The sequence below is a fragment of the Aplysia californica genome, unplaced genomic scaffold (assembly GCF_000002075.1).
Source record: "Aplysia californica isolate F4 #8 unplaced genomic scaffold, AplCal3.0 scaffold00416, whole genome shotgun sequence".
Classification (NCBI taxonomy): Eukaryota; Metazoa; Mollusca; class Gastropoda; order Aplysiida; family Aplysiidae; genus Aplysia; species Aplysia californica.
The window spans coordinates 574,052-590,585 of record NW_004797686.1 but is presented as its reverse complement, the minus strand read 5'-3'; the positions used below and the strand labels follow the sequence as shown (position 1 = coordinate 590,585).

Genomic DNA, 16,534 nt, shown 5'->3' with positions numbered 1-16,534 from the left:
TGTAGTTGAAGCAGATTTGAGATGTTGGGGCCAGAGAGTTGAGCAGAGTAAGCCCAATTCCACGTTTGAACTTCTCTGTTGACATCCACCCCTAGGCCCTCATATGAACTCACGCAGATGGGTGCGCCGTAAAACCTTACCAAAAAAAAGAACCCCCCCCCCCCCCATAAAAATCTCAAAGGCCCACACAGCGTAGTGAATTTAAGTACGATTTTAAAACATCTGGACAATTTAAAAAAAAAAAAATTCTAAATAAACAGGCAGTAAGAGAATAGCATTGCAGAAAACCCCAGTTATCTTGGAAATCTGAAAGTCGGGTCTTACATTATTGATCGAAATCATCACATAAGCCTGAATAAAGTGTTATCATCTAGAAAATCTCCACACAACAGAAACTGTCAACAGGACAGACTCACCTCATAATAAGCTTTGAACCCCGCCTCTCCGCTGTATCTCCCGGGAGGGCCAGCCCCATTGATGGGGTCGTTAACATTACTTTTGTTGGGGTCAGCCAGGATAAAATTACGACCGTAGGTGGCCAAGCCAACGTTAATTTTCTCTTTAGGAGCTCCGTGTTGAATGTAGTAATTGATAGCTGAGTCCTGGGGAATTAATTATGTGAACAAATTAAGAAGGGAATCAAGTGTGTCAGATGGAAAACCGAAAAAAAAAAATAAGGTACACATTAATTTGAGGAATCTTTTTTTTAAAAAACTTTTTACTGTTGAGAAATTTTGTGTTTGGGTCTCACATAGAATGTTTCGTTTTGATTGGTTTTTTCAGAAGGAAAGTTCAGGAAGAATGGTGCTTGTTCGCTAGTTTTTCATATGTCTTGTGCGATACTTAGAGGTCATCACTGGAAAGTCTTTTTTTTCTAATCCATTTAATCATGATGAGAGAATAAGGGAAATCGCTGAAATGTGGTATTTAAGGAGAACACTCACAATTAAAGGACCGAGAGGAAAACAAATAGAGAAGTACTCCAAGTGGTAGATTGTGAAAGCTTTTTAATCAGAATCGTCAAAAGAAGAAAAAAGACAAATGGGACTCTTTGGCCACATAAATACCTTCGTGCCCTCAGAATGATAGTGTTCTTACCCCATGCAGCACAGTTTTGAGAAAATAGGATTCCAAGATTCACACTCTCACAGCTAACATATTTTACACCTTATTTGTTAAGTGTCAAACTTAAAATAACACAGGTCAGATTGTCTCGAGCCCTGGACACAGTATACAGGGCATCTGTGTCCGTAGAGTTGTGCACACCATTCAGCTTTCGCAAGTGTTATAAATCCTTTGATTCTAAGAGCGTGATGGTGTTAGTAAATAAACGTATAAAATGATCTGAGACTTATTTAATTAAAGCGGAGAAGAAAAATCCATGAGCGCCTCTTAATGCGGAGAAACACCAAAACGGGCTGATGAACAATTATCCCACATGACTTCAGTTGTACCGTAGACTTTATTATTTCTAGAACATACAACATGTTGTCCGAAGTGTCAACTACGATTTCAGACGAGTGGTTGCACACGATTCTATCAGTAACACCCTCTAACCACCCTCTTTTAATCCTGCTAGACTGTACTTGTAAGACAAACAATGCTGCTAGACAACCTACAATGTTATAATTAGCCTGTATTCCAGTATCGCCAGGGTGGGCGTACAGAGGACTGTTGTGTCCTGTCTTCTTGTCCCAGGATCCGTGGAAGTCATAGGTCATCACGTTGAACATGTCAAGACTCCTGTGATGGATAGATGGGCGGACGGGTACGTAGGTAGGTAGGTGGCTAGGTAGGTAGGTAGGTAGGTAGGTAGGTGGCTAGGTAGGTAGGTAGGTAGGTAGGTAGGTAGGTAGGTAGGTAGGTAGGTAGGTAGGTAAGTATAAGGGTAAGTAGGTTGGTTGGTAGGTAGGTAGACAGGCGGATAAGAAGGTAGGTAGGGAGGGAGGGAGGAACGCGCTAGGAGGGAGGGAGGGAGGAAGGGAGGGAGAGGGGCTAATGAATGAATAACCAGATTGAGCGATGGGTAGATATATCTAAACTTTCTGTAGTTGTTTTACTTTACATTCGATATTCCTTGACAAGCATTGGATCAACGTTTTAGAATATTATACAGAAGTCGGAATACTTCTTGTGATTATAATTGATTGCAATTGTAGATGTTTTACACTCCAATCTACACAGCTATAGGGCAGGTGGTTCCACCTTGTCTGTCAGGGCCAACCCGAATAACAGGGCCACAATGCCCCAGCAGGAAAACGGAAACACTCAAAAATATCCACACATAGGAATCAAGCCCGTGTCCTCTACGAGCGACCGTTAAACGCCTAACCGCCAGTAAAAAGATGCTTAAGTAAACCAGGAAGAGTTATATATATATATATATATATATATATATATATATATATATATATATATATATATATATATATATATATATATATATATATATATGCTACTTTACTTGGCCAGTTCAGGAATTTCATAAGCTGTTTCTATTTTGTCCTTTCCGGCAGCGACAGCAGCTGAGAGAAGGAGTCGAGGTTTGCCAGAAGTAGCCGCTTCTTGTGCGAAGGCGTCAGCCAGTTCCTGGGGGCAAGAAAAATAAAAACTGATGCTTATAGTTCAATTGAACTTGATATTGCGGTTGGAAAAAGGCGTGGCCAGAGTACATTCTATCAAAATACACAAATGCTTTTCTCCGACACATTGTGCATGCAGTTCTATTAAAGCCTGTAGTATTCCATGCGCAAACAAAACATCTGATCCCCTAATGTCACGTGACATTTAGAAGTCTTCTTATTGTTTCTTGGCCATGATATTTAACAAATTAAATGTGACCGGTTGTGACCATGAAAACCAAACGTGTTTGATTGATTTTTAAAATACTTTTAAAATCTTATCTTTTAACAATTCCGTACAAAAATGGAAGTAAAGAGACTGACTTGGACGGGCTTTTTTCGGTCTTCTGTGAAATGGGGTCTGCAGGTGTATTTTGAAATGAAACTGTGAACACTGCTAACGAGAAAAGCTCACTTTGGGCCCAAATTCTCAAAAGAAGTGAACGGTTACTCACTGAAACATGTACAGCTGATTTTTACGTACTTCGCCGTTATATCAATATACAAAATCGAATCTTGGCGTATTCATTCTCATTCACTACTTAATTTTGAATTAAGTCCCACCGTAGCCCGATGGGCCTACTCTTTTCAGTTTGGAGCTACCGAAGGATCGTTAACGTGCTAAACTTGCACATAGGATTTCTAAATTGTTCATCTTTACTTGAGAAGAACAGGTGCTCGATCCTGCTTATCCTAGGATCAAGCGAAGCGGTTTGGGGGGGGGGGGGGGGGCGAAAATTTGAGAGAATACGGCTTTGGTGGGGATCGAACTCCAGAACTCTGGGTTGACTGGTGAACATCATACATATTGAGCTACTCAGCATCCCCCCCCCCCACCCCATTTCGATTTTTCTTCTTTCTCCACATTTCATCGTGTTCACTTGGATACTTGCGTTTGTATTTGAATAATTATATGTGTAATCGTGTGTATATGAGTGTATATGTGCGTATGTGTCTGTTTAGCCAACACTATTCGCATGTTCCCTTCTCTGCCTCGCGACTCTTACCTGAACCAACAGTGTGAACCTATGCTTGTCCTCTGCAGGACTTCCTCTGGCTCCTGGATATTCCCAGTCCAAATCAAGGCCGTCGAAATTGTGAGACCGGAGGAACTTAATTGTGTCGTCAATGAACGTTTTCCTAGTAGCTGCAGTGGCCACCATGTGCACGAAAGGAGCCGAGCCCATGTTCCAGCCGCCCACAGCGATCATGGTCTTCAGCTGAGGATTCTGCTTTTTCAAGTCGGTGAATCGATGGTACCTGAGGAATAGGGAATTTTTGTTTTGATTCTATTATCAGAACTTCTAAGGAGAATGTTTCGAATCTCACGGAAGAAAAAGAAATAAAATGCCTCGGGTATAAAGAAATTGATCCATAATTTTAGATCGAATACTAAGAGTTTAATCTAAGAGTGAGCCATGCCTGGTCGCAGGAATGGAATTAATAGTAAGTATTCGATAAAAGTTTTGGTATATTTTGTTGCTAGTTTGAGCTAAAAGTCTGAAGCTAGATATAGATATATATTAAAACAAATTACACGAAGAATTACCGTGCTTTCAAAGCTGTCAGTCAGTGATGATAAGCTACCAAGTATGCAACCTTATTACAATGTATTACTATTTTTGAAATTCTCTTCTTTCTCTCTAGATTCTGTTCCAGTATAGCACCCTCATTCCAGTCTACACCTAGATACATTGTTACCGGTACTAAAATACCATTCTCACGATGACGAGAACATACAAGCCAAAGCCTGGTGCGCGGCAGATTAATAAAGAAATTGACCTGAAACTTTCTAACGCTACATTCCCCACTGAGCCTATTTGGGGTACCGTACTTATGCCATCAAAAACAGCCAGAACAAGTATAGGATGCGATTCCCAGAGTGTTTTATAAGTGAGATGTAATAGGGTGGTCTTTGTCACCCTTTACCGCGGTGACTAAGACCAACCTCCAAAACACTCAATTGCTATAGAAATAGCAAATTGTACCTCTTTAAAACTATGCATTTGACGAACACTATCAACCCACTCACCCAAATCTAAAACAAAAACTATTAGTTTAGGAAGATTTATATTAGACTGACACTAATAGCTTGTAAAAAAGATGGTCTTAGTCACCCTGGTCCACGGTACCGTACTGACTAGGCGTAGTTCGATTTTATAAAGTCACGGCGAACGTAAAAGCCGTCCAACGAGACCATCAGTGATTAACTTTGTCAGCAGAACAGCCACTTTTGGAAAATGTCGGTGGTAATCCGCGAAGAAAAAAAGTTTCTTTAAACATTATCTAAAAATTAAAATTAATACAGTCTGTGAATTCAAAACTCAAGTATAGTTAAACGTTTTCAATTTTGCTGTTTACTTGAATGTTTGATGTCGATGAAATGCTGATATTCATGGTAACTGGCTTTATAAATATCTGATCACAATAAATAAGCTGATGTCTTAAAACAAGTTAAAAGCGTCTCTTGAACAAAACGTCACTGTGACCCTCATCCAGCTTCACCAAAAGTTGGTACCCTGAAGTACAGACAAGGCTTTTGAGTTACAAACGGAGGGCTAAATTTACCGTTATCAATTTTATAAAAAGAAAAATTTCAACAGTCACGTTCCACACTTACATGCCTGTAGACCACGAAGTGTCCTCGTCGTTCCACTCAAAGGCTGCCAGCTTGTCATTGGTCATTTTGGCGAAGGAGTAGATGAGATGAGTGCACAGATTGGGGTCCACGTCTTCTGGCATGAACTTTCCTTGTGCGTTTCTGTACTGGGACCAGTTGGTGTAGTAGCACACTCGCCTCTGGCAACCTTGGGTGGCTGTTTTGCAAGAAAATATATACTTTCTAAAAAGATCTAGACAAAAACCGTTGGCTTTTACAATTGTTATGTTCAGATTGTTGGATTTTGTGAGATCATTTTGTGGTGTCCTTAAGATCAAAGATTTTTGCAGTGGAAAAGAATAATAACAAATCGCAACAAGTAACCAAATGGGACTATTGCTTTAGAAATTGGGGAGCCCCAACCCCCCCTCCCCTCCGACACACTACAACTACCAAAACGTCTTTAATATGGTCAATGTCAGTCCCAACTGAACATGCATGAACATGCATGAACATGCACACAGACACACACATACAGACACACACACACACACACACACACACACACACACACATATATATATACTTATATATATATATATATATATATATATATATATATATATATATATATATATATATATATATATATATATATGCATACATCAGTAAAACTTCATTCTCTCCACTCACCTCCACTGGAAGTAGACCCACCACTGGGTGTGTTGGCGTAAGTGACGACACCGGAGGCTTGTGTGGTCACTTGTCCTGGTGCGGAGGTCGCGGAGGAAGAACCGCTGCTGCTGCCAGATGGTGACTGGGAGGTAGAAGCTCCAGGTGCCGCAGTGGTGCTGCAAACAAGCGGTAAACTGTCACACACACACACACACACACACACACACACACACACACACACACACACACACACACACACACACACACACACACACACACACACACACACACACTCACACACGCACACACATACACACACATATTTTGAAATAAAATAATTCTCTTGTCCCCAACCTTTGCGTACATATTTTGAAGAAACTATACATTTTTCGAACCTGAAAATTTAGAACAAGGTAAAATTCAATATTCCTTAAAGATGACGAAACCAGATTCTTATTGTTATGAGGAGTGTATAAAATTGTAAGTTTCGATTATTATTTATGATTGTCAAATATTCCAGGATTTAGCCATTACTTTCCAGTTCCACTTGTAAAAAGTGTGAGCGTCCGCTCTCCAGTGTTAGTTCAAAGTGGCGCGGATGAAAGCAAACCAACATCCCAAACTGTTTTACCTTTAGAGGGCTACAGTAGCTGACCACAACCAGAAAAACCTGAGTGAGATGCCGTTTGCAGACGACCAAAGCCTTGCATACGAGAAAGAAGAGCAGCTTCAAGAGCACACCGACTGTCTGAACACACAGTGTGAAAAACTCAACATGAATATCAGCAGAACACCAGGAAACCTCAATATCAACATTGACAGAACTCCGCTAAAACAAGTCAGACGAGAATACAGAAGGCTAACAGCGTCAGCTACCAGCTTACCCCACTCCTCAAACATCCTAACATCCCCATTAAGACCAAGGTCAAGCTCGTTGACTCTCTCCTTATCTTCACCTTGACCTATCAATGCTAGACATGTACCTTGACCTAAAGTCTGGAACACAAGATAACTACTTGTGTGATGAGATGTTGGAGGAGAGCCGTCAACAAATCCAAATGGCTCATGATCAGAACACCAAGATCTAAGAAATGATGTGAACAACACCCTGTCCTCCTCTACATTCAGGCAAACAATCAGGTGGTTTGGACAACGGACACGTGAAGCACCTCGCCAGCTTGCCAGTAAAGCGCACAGCAAAAGAATATCAGGATACAAAGCAAGGGGAAATTCGAGGAAGACCTGGATTGAGAGTGTGAAGGATGCCCTGAAGATCCATAACATCCCATCCAACCAGATCATCTGCTAGTCAGAGATCGAAAGCTCTTTCTCCCCTCTATGCTATAGATAAAGTAAAAAGGTAATGTTGTTCCCGCAACCGATCCGGACATTAAGGACTGTCTTGTTAGTGAGACAACTTCCTGTGCCTTCGCATATTGTGGTAGAGTGGCCAGTTCCTTTCCACGACGCCTTTACTTTCACAACTCGAAGTCAGGTACCCACTATTGCTATGGATAAAGTAAATAATAAGCAAATACTTTACCCCTGTCCTCCCGCTGAAGGTTTAGCACACTCATCCTTGACTGCGTTAATCAGGGGGTAGGGGCCTTTTCCACAGGACTGCCCTTTGAAATCGTCCAGATCTAGCGCCCAGAACATAACTCCTCCGATTCCTTGATCAAGTACATAGTCCACCTGAATGTCGAGCGATATCGTTTTCTTAGGTAATATTCTCTATGTCAAGAAATTATCCCACCATTACAATAGAGCAGATATATCGATGGGAGAAAGGTGGTGAGACAATGACTAGTTGAGGTTGTCTTTTGGAACTTTCTTGGCCAACTATGAAAAGCTAGGTTCTTCACTCTCAGTGGGGTCAACAATGGGTGTAGCTGTAACGTTATGCGCAAAAGACGATGTTGTGAATGGCGACCACAACTAGACTTTGTCTCACCACGTTTACGGTTGACAGAAGAGCATTCGAGGGCAGACAGAGACGGTGGGAATGGATGAGAGGGAACGGGAGAAAGGAAAAAGTAGGAAGGGGAGAGAGAGAGGGGAGAGAGAGATGGGGAGAGAGAGAGAGAGAGAGAGAGAGAGAGAGAGAGAGAGAGAGAGAGAGAGAGAGAGAGAGAGAGAGAGAGAGAGAAGGGGGGAGGGGGGTGGATGAAGGCAAAAGCAGTAAGTTTTTTAAAAGATAAGATTTTTTTTTGCAAAATTATGTTTGTGTAGACTTAACTTTTACCCCCCAAAATCCCGCTCTCTTACTTTGTTTCTCAGGCTCTCTTCGTTGTCAAAGCCAATCCACTCGTTTCCCTTGACCATGTACGGCACTTGTTGCTCTTTGATCGTCTTCACGACGCCTCCAGACTTCAACTCGTCGCAAATCTGTCCATAACATATTGGTAAAGGGGAAGAGTTATCAAAGAGACTACTGTCTTTATCGACCGTTCAGGAACAGTTACAAAGTACGTTGTGGATAACGAAGTTATTTTTACCGAAAGAAGGAAAGTAGGAGAGAGAGAGAGAGAGAGAGAGAGAGAGAGACAGAGAGAGAGAGAGAGAGACAGAGAGACAGAGAGAGACAGAGAGAGAGAGAGACAGAGACACACAGAGAGAGAGAGAAGAGAGAGAGAGAGACACACACACAGAGAGAGAGAGAGAGAGAGAGAGAGAGAGAGAGAGAGAGAGAGAGAGAGAGAGAGAGAGAGAGAGAGGAGTGAAGGAGTTATTTGGGTGAGCCATGTTTGTTTGTTTTGTTTTTGTTTTGTTGTTTTTTATGCTCAACGGCAAGTGCCCTGGAAGTACCACTATCGCTCAGTGCAAACTCAAAAGCCCCCCCCCCCCCCCCCCCCCCCCCGGGCAGTGTTAGTGACTGAAGTGTCTTTCGGCCTATCCCAAGGGGGGGGGGGGGTATTAACATGTTCTTCTGAACTGTAGAATTGTTAATGGGCTGCTATATCAATGTCATGGCCATACTGTGCCGAAACAACATAGGTTGAACTGTTGCTTTTTATTTCCTCATCCTTACTATCGTCATTTTCCCTCTACTTCTTTTGTATGTTTGTCACTCTCTCGTGAACTACTATTTCCGGGGTGCCTTTATAGTCGAAGCAGATTTGTGCTTTTGAGGCCAGAGAGTTGATCAGAGTAAGCCCGGTACCACGTTTGAACTTCTCTGTTGACATCCACCCCTAGGCCCTCATATGAACTCATTCAGATGGGTGCGCCATAAAACTTTACAAAAACAAAAAAGCAACCAAAAAAAACCCACTAAGAGATCAAAGGCCCACACAGCGTAGTGAATTTAAATACGATTTTTAAAAATCTGGACAATTTTTAACAAATCTAAATAAACAGTAAGAGAATAGCATTGCAGAAAACAATAGAATCTAGGTATCTTGGAAATCTGAGAGTCGGGTCTTACATCATTGCTCAAAATCATCACATAAGCATGAATAAAGTGTCACCATCTAGAACAATTCCACACAACAGAAACTGTCAACAGGACAGACTCACCTCATAATAAGCTTTGAACCCCGCCTCTCCGCTGTATCTCCCGGGAGGGCCAGCCCCATTGATGGGGTCGTTAACATTACTTTTGCTGGGGTCAGCCAGGATAAAATTACGACCGTAGGTGGCCAAGCCAACGTTAATTTTCTCTTTAGGAGCTCCGTGTTGAATGTAGTATTTGATAGCTGAGTCCTGGGGAAATAAATTATGTGAACAAATTAAGAAGGGAATCAAGTGTGTCAGATAGAGAAAAGAAAAAAATAAGGTACACATTAATTTGAGGAATCTTTTTTTTAAAAACTTTTTACTGTTGAGAAATTTTGTGTTTGGGTCTCACATAGAATGTTTCGTTTTGATTGGTTTTTTCAGAAGGAAAGTTCAGGAAGAATGGTGCTTGTTCGCTAGTTTTTCATATGTCTTGTGCGATACTAAGAGGCCACCAATGGAAAGTCTTTTTTTCTTTACTATTTAACCATGATGAGAGAATACGGGAAATCGCGGAAATGTGGTATTTAAGGAGAACACTCACAATTAAAGGATCGAGAGGAAAACAAATAGAGAAGTACTCCAAGTGGTAGATTGTGAAAGCTTTTTAATCAGAATCGTCAAAAGAAGAAAAAAGACAAATGGGACTCTTTGGCCACATAAATACCTTCGTGCCCTTAGAATGATAGTGTTCTTACCCCATGCAGCACAGTTTTGAGAAAATAGGATTCCAAGATTCACACTCTCACAGCTAACATATTTTACACCTTATTTGTTAAGTGTCAAACTTAAAATAACACAGGTCAGATTGTCTCGAGCCCTGGACACAGTATACAGGGCATCTGTGTCCGTAGAGTTGTGCACACCATTCAGCTTTCGCAAGTGTTATAAATCCTTTGATTCTAAGAGCGTGATGGTGTTAGTAAATAAACGTATAAAATGATCTGAGACGTATTTAATTAATGCGGAAAAGAAAAATCCATGAGCGCCTCTTAATGCGGAGAAACACCAAGACTGGCTGATGAACAATTATCCCACATGACTTCAGTTGTACCGTAGACTTTATTATTTCTAGAACATACAACATGTTGTCCGAAGTGTCAACTACGATTTCAGACGAGTGGTTGCACACGATTCTATCAGTAACACCCTCCAACCACCCTCTTTTAATCCTGCTAGACTGTACTTGTAAGACAAACAATGCTGCTAGACAACCTACTATGTTGTAATTAGCCTGTATTCCAGTATCGCCAGGGTGGGCGTACAGAGGACTGTTGTGTCCTGTCTTCTTGTCCCAGGATCCGTGGAAGTCATAGGTCATCACGTTGAACATGTCAAGACTCCTGTGATAGATAGATGGGTGGACGTGTACGTAGGTAGGTAGGTGGGTAGGTAGGTAGGTAGGGAGGCTAGGAGGGAGGGAGGGAGGCTAGGAGGGAGGGAGGGAGGAAGGGGGGGGGGAGAGAGGCTAATGAATGAATGAACAGATTGAACGATAGGTAGATAGATCAAAACTTTCTGTAGTTGTTTTACTGGACATTCGATATTCTTTGACAAGCATTGGATCAACATTTTAGAATATTATACAGAAGTCCGAATACAAAGTCCGAATGCCTCTTGTAATTATAATTGATGGCAATCGTAGATGTTTTACTCTCCAATTCTACACAGCTATAGGGCAGGTGGTTCCACCTTGTCTGTCAGGGCCAACCCGAATAACAGGGTCACAATGCCCCAGCAGGAAAACGGAAACACTCCCAAAACTCCGCACATAGGAATCAAGCCCGTGTCCTCTACGAACGACCGCTAAACGCCTAACCGCTAGTCAATTGCTCCAGTAAAATTATGCTTAAGTAAACCAGGAAGAGTTATATATATATGCTACTTTACTTGGCCAGTTCTGGGATTTCATAAGCTGTTTCTATTTTGTCCTTTCCGGCAGCGACAGCAGCTGAGAGAAGGAGTCGGGGTTTGCCAGAAGTAGCCGCTTCTTTTGCGAAGGCGTCAGCCAGTTCCTGGGGGCAAGAAAAATAAAAACGGATGCTTATAGTTCAATTGAACTTGATATTGCGGTTGGAAAAAGGCGTTGGCCAGAGTACATTCTATCAAAATACATAAATGCTTTTCTCCGACACATTGTGCATGCAGTTCTATTAAAGCCTGTAGTATTCCATGCGCAACCAAAACATCTGATCCCCTAATGTCACGTGACATTTAGAAGTCTTCTGATTGGTTGTTGGCCATGATTTTTAACAAATGTGACCGGTTGTGATAATTAAAACCAAGATGTTTGATTTATTTTTAACAATTCCGTACAAAAATGGAAGTAAAGAGACTGACTTGGACGGGCTTTTTTCGGTCTTCTGTGAAATAGGGTCTGCAGGTGTATTTTGAAATGAAACTGTGAACACTGCTAACGAGAAAAGCTCACTTTGGGCCCAAATTCTCAAAATAAGTGAACGGTTACTCACTGAAACATGTACAGCTGACTTTTACGTACATCGCCGTTTTATCAATATACAAAATCGAATCTTGGCGTATTCATTCTCATTCACTACTTAATTTTGAATAAAGTCCCACCGTAGCCTGATGGGCCTACTCTTTTCAGTTTGGAGCTGCTGAAGGATCGTTAACGTGCTGAACTTGCACATAGGATTTCCAAAATTGTTAATCTTTACTCGAGAAGAATAGGTGCTCGATCCTGCTTATCCTAGGATCAAGCGAAGCGGGAAAAGGGGAGGGGGGGGGGGGCAAAAACTTGAGAGAATACGACTTTGGTGGGGATCGAATTCCAGAACTCTGGGTTGACTGGTAAACATCATGCCTTATGAGCAACTCAGCACACACCCCTCCCCCCTTTCGATTTTTCTGCTTCTCCACATTTCATCATGTTCGCCGGGATACTTGCGTTCGTAATTGTGTGTATATGATGAGTGTGTATTGGGGTATGTGTATGTTTTGCCAATACTATTCGCCTGTTCCCTTCTCTCTACCTCGCGACGCTTACCTGAACCAACAACGTGAACCTATGCTTGTCCTCGGCAGGACTTCCTCTGGCTCCTGGATATTCCCAGTCCAAATCAAGGCCGTCAAAATTGTGAGACCGGAGGAACTTGATTGTGTCGTCAATGAACGTTTTCCTAGTAGCTGCAGTGGCCACCATGTGCACGAAAGGAGCCGAGCCCATGTTCCAGCCGCCCACAGCGATCATGGTCTTCAGCTGAGGATTCTGCTTTTTCAAGTCGGTGAATCGATGGTACCTGGGGAAATGGGAATTTTTGTTTTGATTGTTTTATTAGAACTTCTAAGGAGAATGTTTCGAATCTCACGGAAGAAAATGAAATAAAATGCTACGGGTATAAAGAAACTGATAAATAATTTTAGATCGAATACTAAGAGTTTAATTTAAGAGTGAGCTATGCCTGGTCGGTTGGAGAGTTATAAAGAGAGATTCAACCAGATAGAGACCACGAATGGAATTCATAGTAAGTATTTGATAAAGGTTATGGTATATTTTGTTGCTAGTTTGAGCTAATAGTCTGGAGCTAGATATATATACATATATATATATATATATATATATATATATATATATATATATATATATATATATATATATATATATATATATATATATATATATAAACAAATTACACGAAGAATTACCGTGCTTTTAAAGCTGTCGGTCATTGATGATAAGCTAGCAAGTAAGCAACATTATTACAATGTATTACTATTTATGATATTCTCTTCTTTCTCTCTAGATTCTGTTCCAGTATAGCACCCTCCTTCCAGTCTACACCTAGATACATTGTTATCGGTACTAAAATACCATTCTCACGATGACGAGAACTTTCAAACCAAAGCCTGGTGCGCGGCAGTATAATAAAGAAATTGACCTGAAACGTCCTAACACTACATTCCCCACTGAGCCTATTTGGGTTACCGTACTTATGCCATCAAAAACAGTCAGAACAAGCATAAGATGCCATTCCCAGAGTGTTTTATAAGTGAGATGTAATAGGGTGGTCTTTGTCACCCTTTGCCGCGGTGACTAAGACCAACCTCCAAAACACTCAATTGCTATAGAAATAGCAGATTGTACCTCTTTAAAACTATGCATTTGACGAACACTATCAACCCACCCACCCCAATCTAAAACAAAAACTATTAGTTTACGATGATTTATATTAGACTGACACTAATAGCTCGTAAAAAAGGTGGTCTTAGTCACCCTGGTCCACGGTACCGTACTGACTAGGCGTAGTTCGATTTTGTAAAGTCACGGAGAACGTAAAAGCCGTCCAACGAGGCCATCAGTGATTAACTTGGTCAGCCGAACAGCCACTTTTTGAAAATGCCGGTGGTAATTCACAAAGAAAAAAAGTTCCTTTAAATATTATCTAAAAATTAAAATTAATACAGTCTGTGAATTCAAAACTCAAGTATAGTTAAACGTTTTCATTTTTGCTGTTTACTTGAATGTTTGATTTCGATGAGACGCTGATATTCATGGTATCTGGCTTTATAATTATCTGATCACAATAAATAAGCTAATGTCTTAAAACAAGTTAAAAGCGTCTCTTGAACAAAACATCACTGTGACCCTCATCCGGCTTCTCCAAGAGTTGGTACCCTGAAGTAATCACAAGGTAAAGTGAGTTACAAACGGAGGGCTAAATTTACCGTTATCAATTTTGTAAAAAGAAAATTTTCAACGGTCCCGTTCCACACTTACATGCCTGTAGACCACGAAGTGTCCTCGTCGTTCCACTCAAAGGCTGCCAGTTTGTCATTGGTCATTTTGGCGAAGGAGTAGATGAGATGAGTGCACAGATTGGGGTCCACGTCTTCTGGCATGAACTTGCCTTGTGCGTTTCTGTACTGGGACCAGTTGGTGTAGTAGCACACTCGCCTCTGGCAACCTTGGGTGGCTGTTTTGCAAGAAAATATATACTTTCTAAAAAGATCTAGACAAAAACCGTTGGCTTTTACAATTGTTATGTTCAGATTGTTGGATTTTGTGAGATCTTTTTGTGGTGTCCTTAAGATCAAAGATTTTTGCAGCGGTAAAGATTAATAACATATCGCGACAAGTAACCAAATGGGACTATTGTTTTAGAAATTGGGGAGGCCCCCCCCCCCCGACAAACTACAACTGCCAAAACGTCTTTAATATGGTCAATGTCAGTCCCAACTGAACATGCACACAGACACACAGACACACACACACACACACACACACACACACACACACACACACACACACACACACACACACACACACACACACGCACACACACACACACGCATATATATATATATGTATCTATCTATCTATATATATATATATATATATATATATATATATATATATATATATATATATACATACATACATACATACATACATACATCAGTAAAACTTCATTCTCTCCACTCACCTGGACTGGAAGTAGACCCACCACTAGGTGTGTTGGCGTAAGTGACGACACCGGGGGCTTGTGTGGTCACTTGTCCCGGCGCAGAGGTCGTGGAGGAAGAACCGCTGCTGCTGCCAGATGGTGACTGGGAGGTAGATGCTCCAGGTGCTACAGTGGTGCTGCAAGCAAGCGATAAACAGTCACGCACACGCACACAAACACACACACACAAATTGTGAAATAAAATAATTCTGATGTCCCCGACTTTTGCGTCACATTTTTAAAGAAACCATACGTTCTTCAAACCTCAAAATTAAGAAGGTACCATTCGATATTGCTAAAGGATAACGAAACCCGAGTCTTATTTTTATGAACTTAAGAGGGTAAACAATTGTAAGTTTCGATTATTATCAAATATTTCAGGATTCAGCTACTGCTTTCCAGTTCCACTTGTAAAAAGTGCGAGCGTCCGCTCTCCAGTGTTAGTCCAAAGTGGCGCGGATAAAAGTAAACCAATGTCCCAAACTGTTTTACCTTTAGAGGTCTTCAGTAGCTGACCCCAACCAGAAAGACCTGAATGAGATGCCGTTTGCAGACGACCAAAGGCTTGCATATGAGAAAGAATGTGTAATAAGCTCATCAGGAAGATCAGCAGAGCACCAGGCAATCTCAATAGCAGCATTGACAGAACTCCGCTAAAACAAATCAGACGAGAATAGAGAAGGCTAATAGCAACCACTATCAGCTTATCCCACTCCTAAAACATCCTAACATCCCCTCTGAGCCCAAAGTGAAGGTCATTGACTCTATTCTTACCTCCACCTTGACCTATCAATGCTAGACATGGACCTTGTCCTAAAGTCTAGAACACACGATAGTTACTTGCGTGATGAGATGTCGGAGGAGAGCCGTCAACAAAACCAGATGGGACATGATCAGAACACCAGGGTCAAATAAATGGTGGAAATAACACCCTGTTCTCCACTACATTCAGGGGCAAACAATCAGGTGGTTCGGACATCTGACACGTATGGCATCTCACCAGCTTGCCAGTAAAGAGTACAACAAAAGAATATAAGGGCATAAGGCAATAGGAAGATAAAGGACAACCTGGATCGAGGGTGTGAAGGATACCCTGAAGATCCACAACATCCCATCCAGCCACGCCTTTCAGCGTGCTAGAGACCGAAAGCTCTTCTCCCCTCGACGCCATAGATGTTACAAGAAGAAGGGTCATGTAAAGCAAATAAGTAAGTACAGTGGCTGAGTGACATATGAGCTCAGGTTCACAAAAATGTATTTATATTTATTTTCTAATTCTATCCCTTTTTTAAAAAGACATTAAGTTAAATATTTTACCCCTGTTCTCCCGATGACGGGTTAGCACACTCATCTTTGACTGCGTTGATCAGTGGATATTTGCCTTTTCCACAGGAAAGCCCTTTGAAGTCGTCCAGATCTAGAGCCCAGAACATAACTCCTCCGATTCCATGATCAAGTACATAGTCCACCTGAAAGTCAATCGGTATCGTTTTCTGAGACAATATTATTCTCTGTGCAAAGAATAACCACAACTTTACAATGGAGCAAATACATAGATGGGAGAAAGGAGGTGAGACAAGCAATTAGAGGGCAAGACAGAGACGGCAGGAAGGGGTGAGAAGGAAAGGGATAAAAGGTAAGGGTTGGATAGGGGAGGGAGAGAGAGAGAGAGAGAG

At 41.4% G+C, this 16,534-nt stretch overlaps 2 protein-coding genes across 2 annotated transcripts in view; both read right to left on the bottom strand.

The window, feature by feature from the left end:
* Positions 1-7,174, bottom strand: part of LOC101847358 — a 30,203-nt gene extending 23,029 nt beyond the window's left edge. Inside the window, exons 1-8 of the mRNA XM_013085881.2 lie at positions 7,112-7,174; positions 6,527-6,643; positions 5,914-6,037; positions 5,242-5,437; positions 3,629-3,881; positions 2,465-2,589; positions 1,620-1,743; positions 417-602 (exon numbers count right to left, since the gene is read on the bottom strand). Of these exons, the coding sequence (XP_012941335.2) occupies positions 417-602; positions 1,620-1,743; positions 2,465-2,589; positions 3,629-3,881; positions 5,242-5,437; positions 5,914-6,037; positions 6,527-6,643; positions 7,112-7,174 (1,188 nt within the window). The remainder of the gene's footprint in view (positions 1-416; positions 603-1,619; positions 1,744-2,464; positions 2,590-3,628; positions 3,882-5,241; positions 5,438-5,913; positions 6,038-6,526; positions 6,644-7,111) is intronic.
* LOC101847128 (acidic mammalian chitinase-like) overlaps positions 6,417-16,534 on the bottom strand; it is a 22,276-nt gene continuing 12,158 nt past the window's right edge. Inside the window, exons 6-14 of the mRNA XM_035971319.1 lie at positions 16,176-16,327; positions 15,428-15,511; positions 14,132-14,308; positions 12,401-12,653; positions 11,284-11,408; positions 10,609-10,736; positions 9,415-9,740; positions 8,164-8,283; positions 6,417-7,590 (exon numbers count right to left, since the gene is read on the bottom strand). Coding sequence (XP_035827212.1) covers positions 7,435-7,590; positions 8,164-8,283; positions 9,415-9,740; positions 10,609-10,736; positions 11,284-11,408; positions 12,401-12,653; positions 14,132-14,308; positions 15,428-15,511; positions 16,176-16,327 — 1,521 coding nt within the window. The 3' untranslated portion in view covers positions 6,417-7,434. The remainder of the gene's footprint in view (positions 7,591-8,163; positions 8,284-9,414; positions 9,741-10,608; positions 10,737-11,283; positions 11,409-12,400; positions 12,654-14,131; positions 14,309-15,427; positions 15,512-16,175; positions 16,328-16,534) is intronic.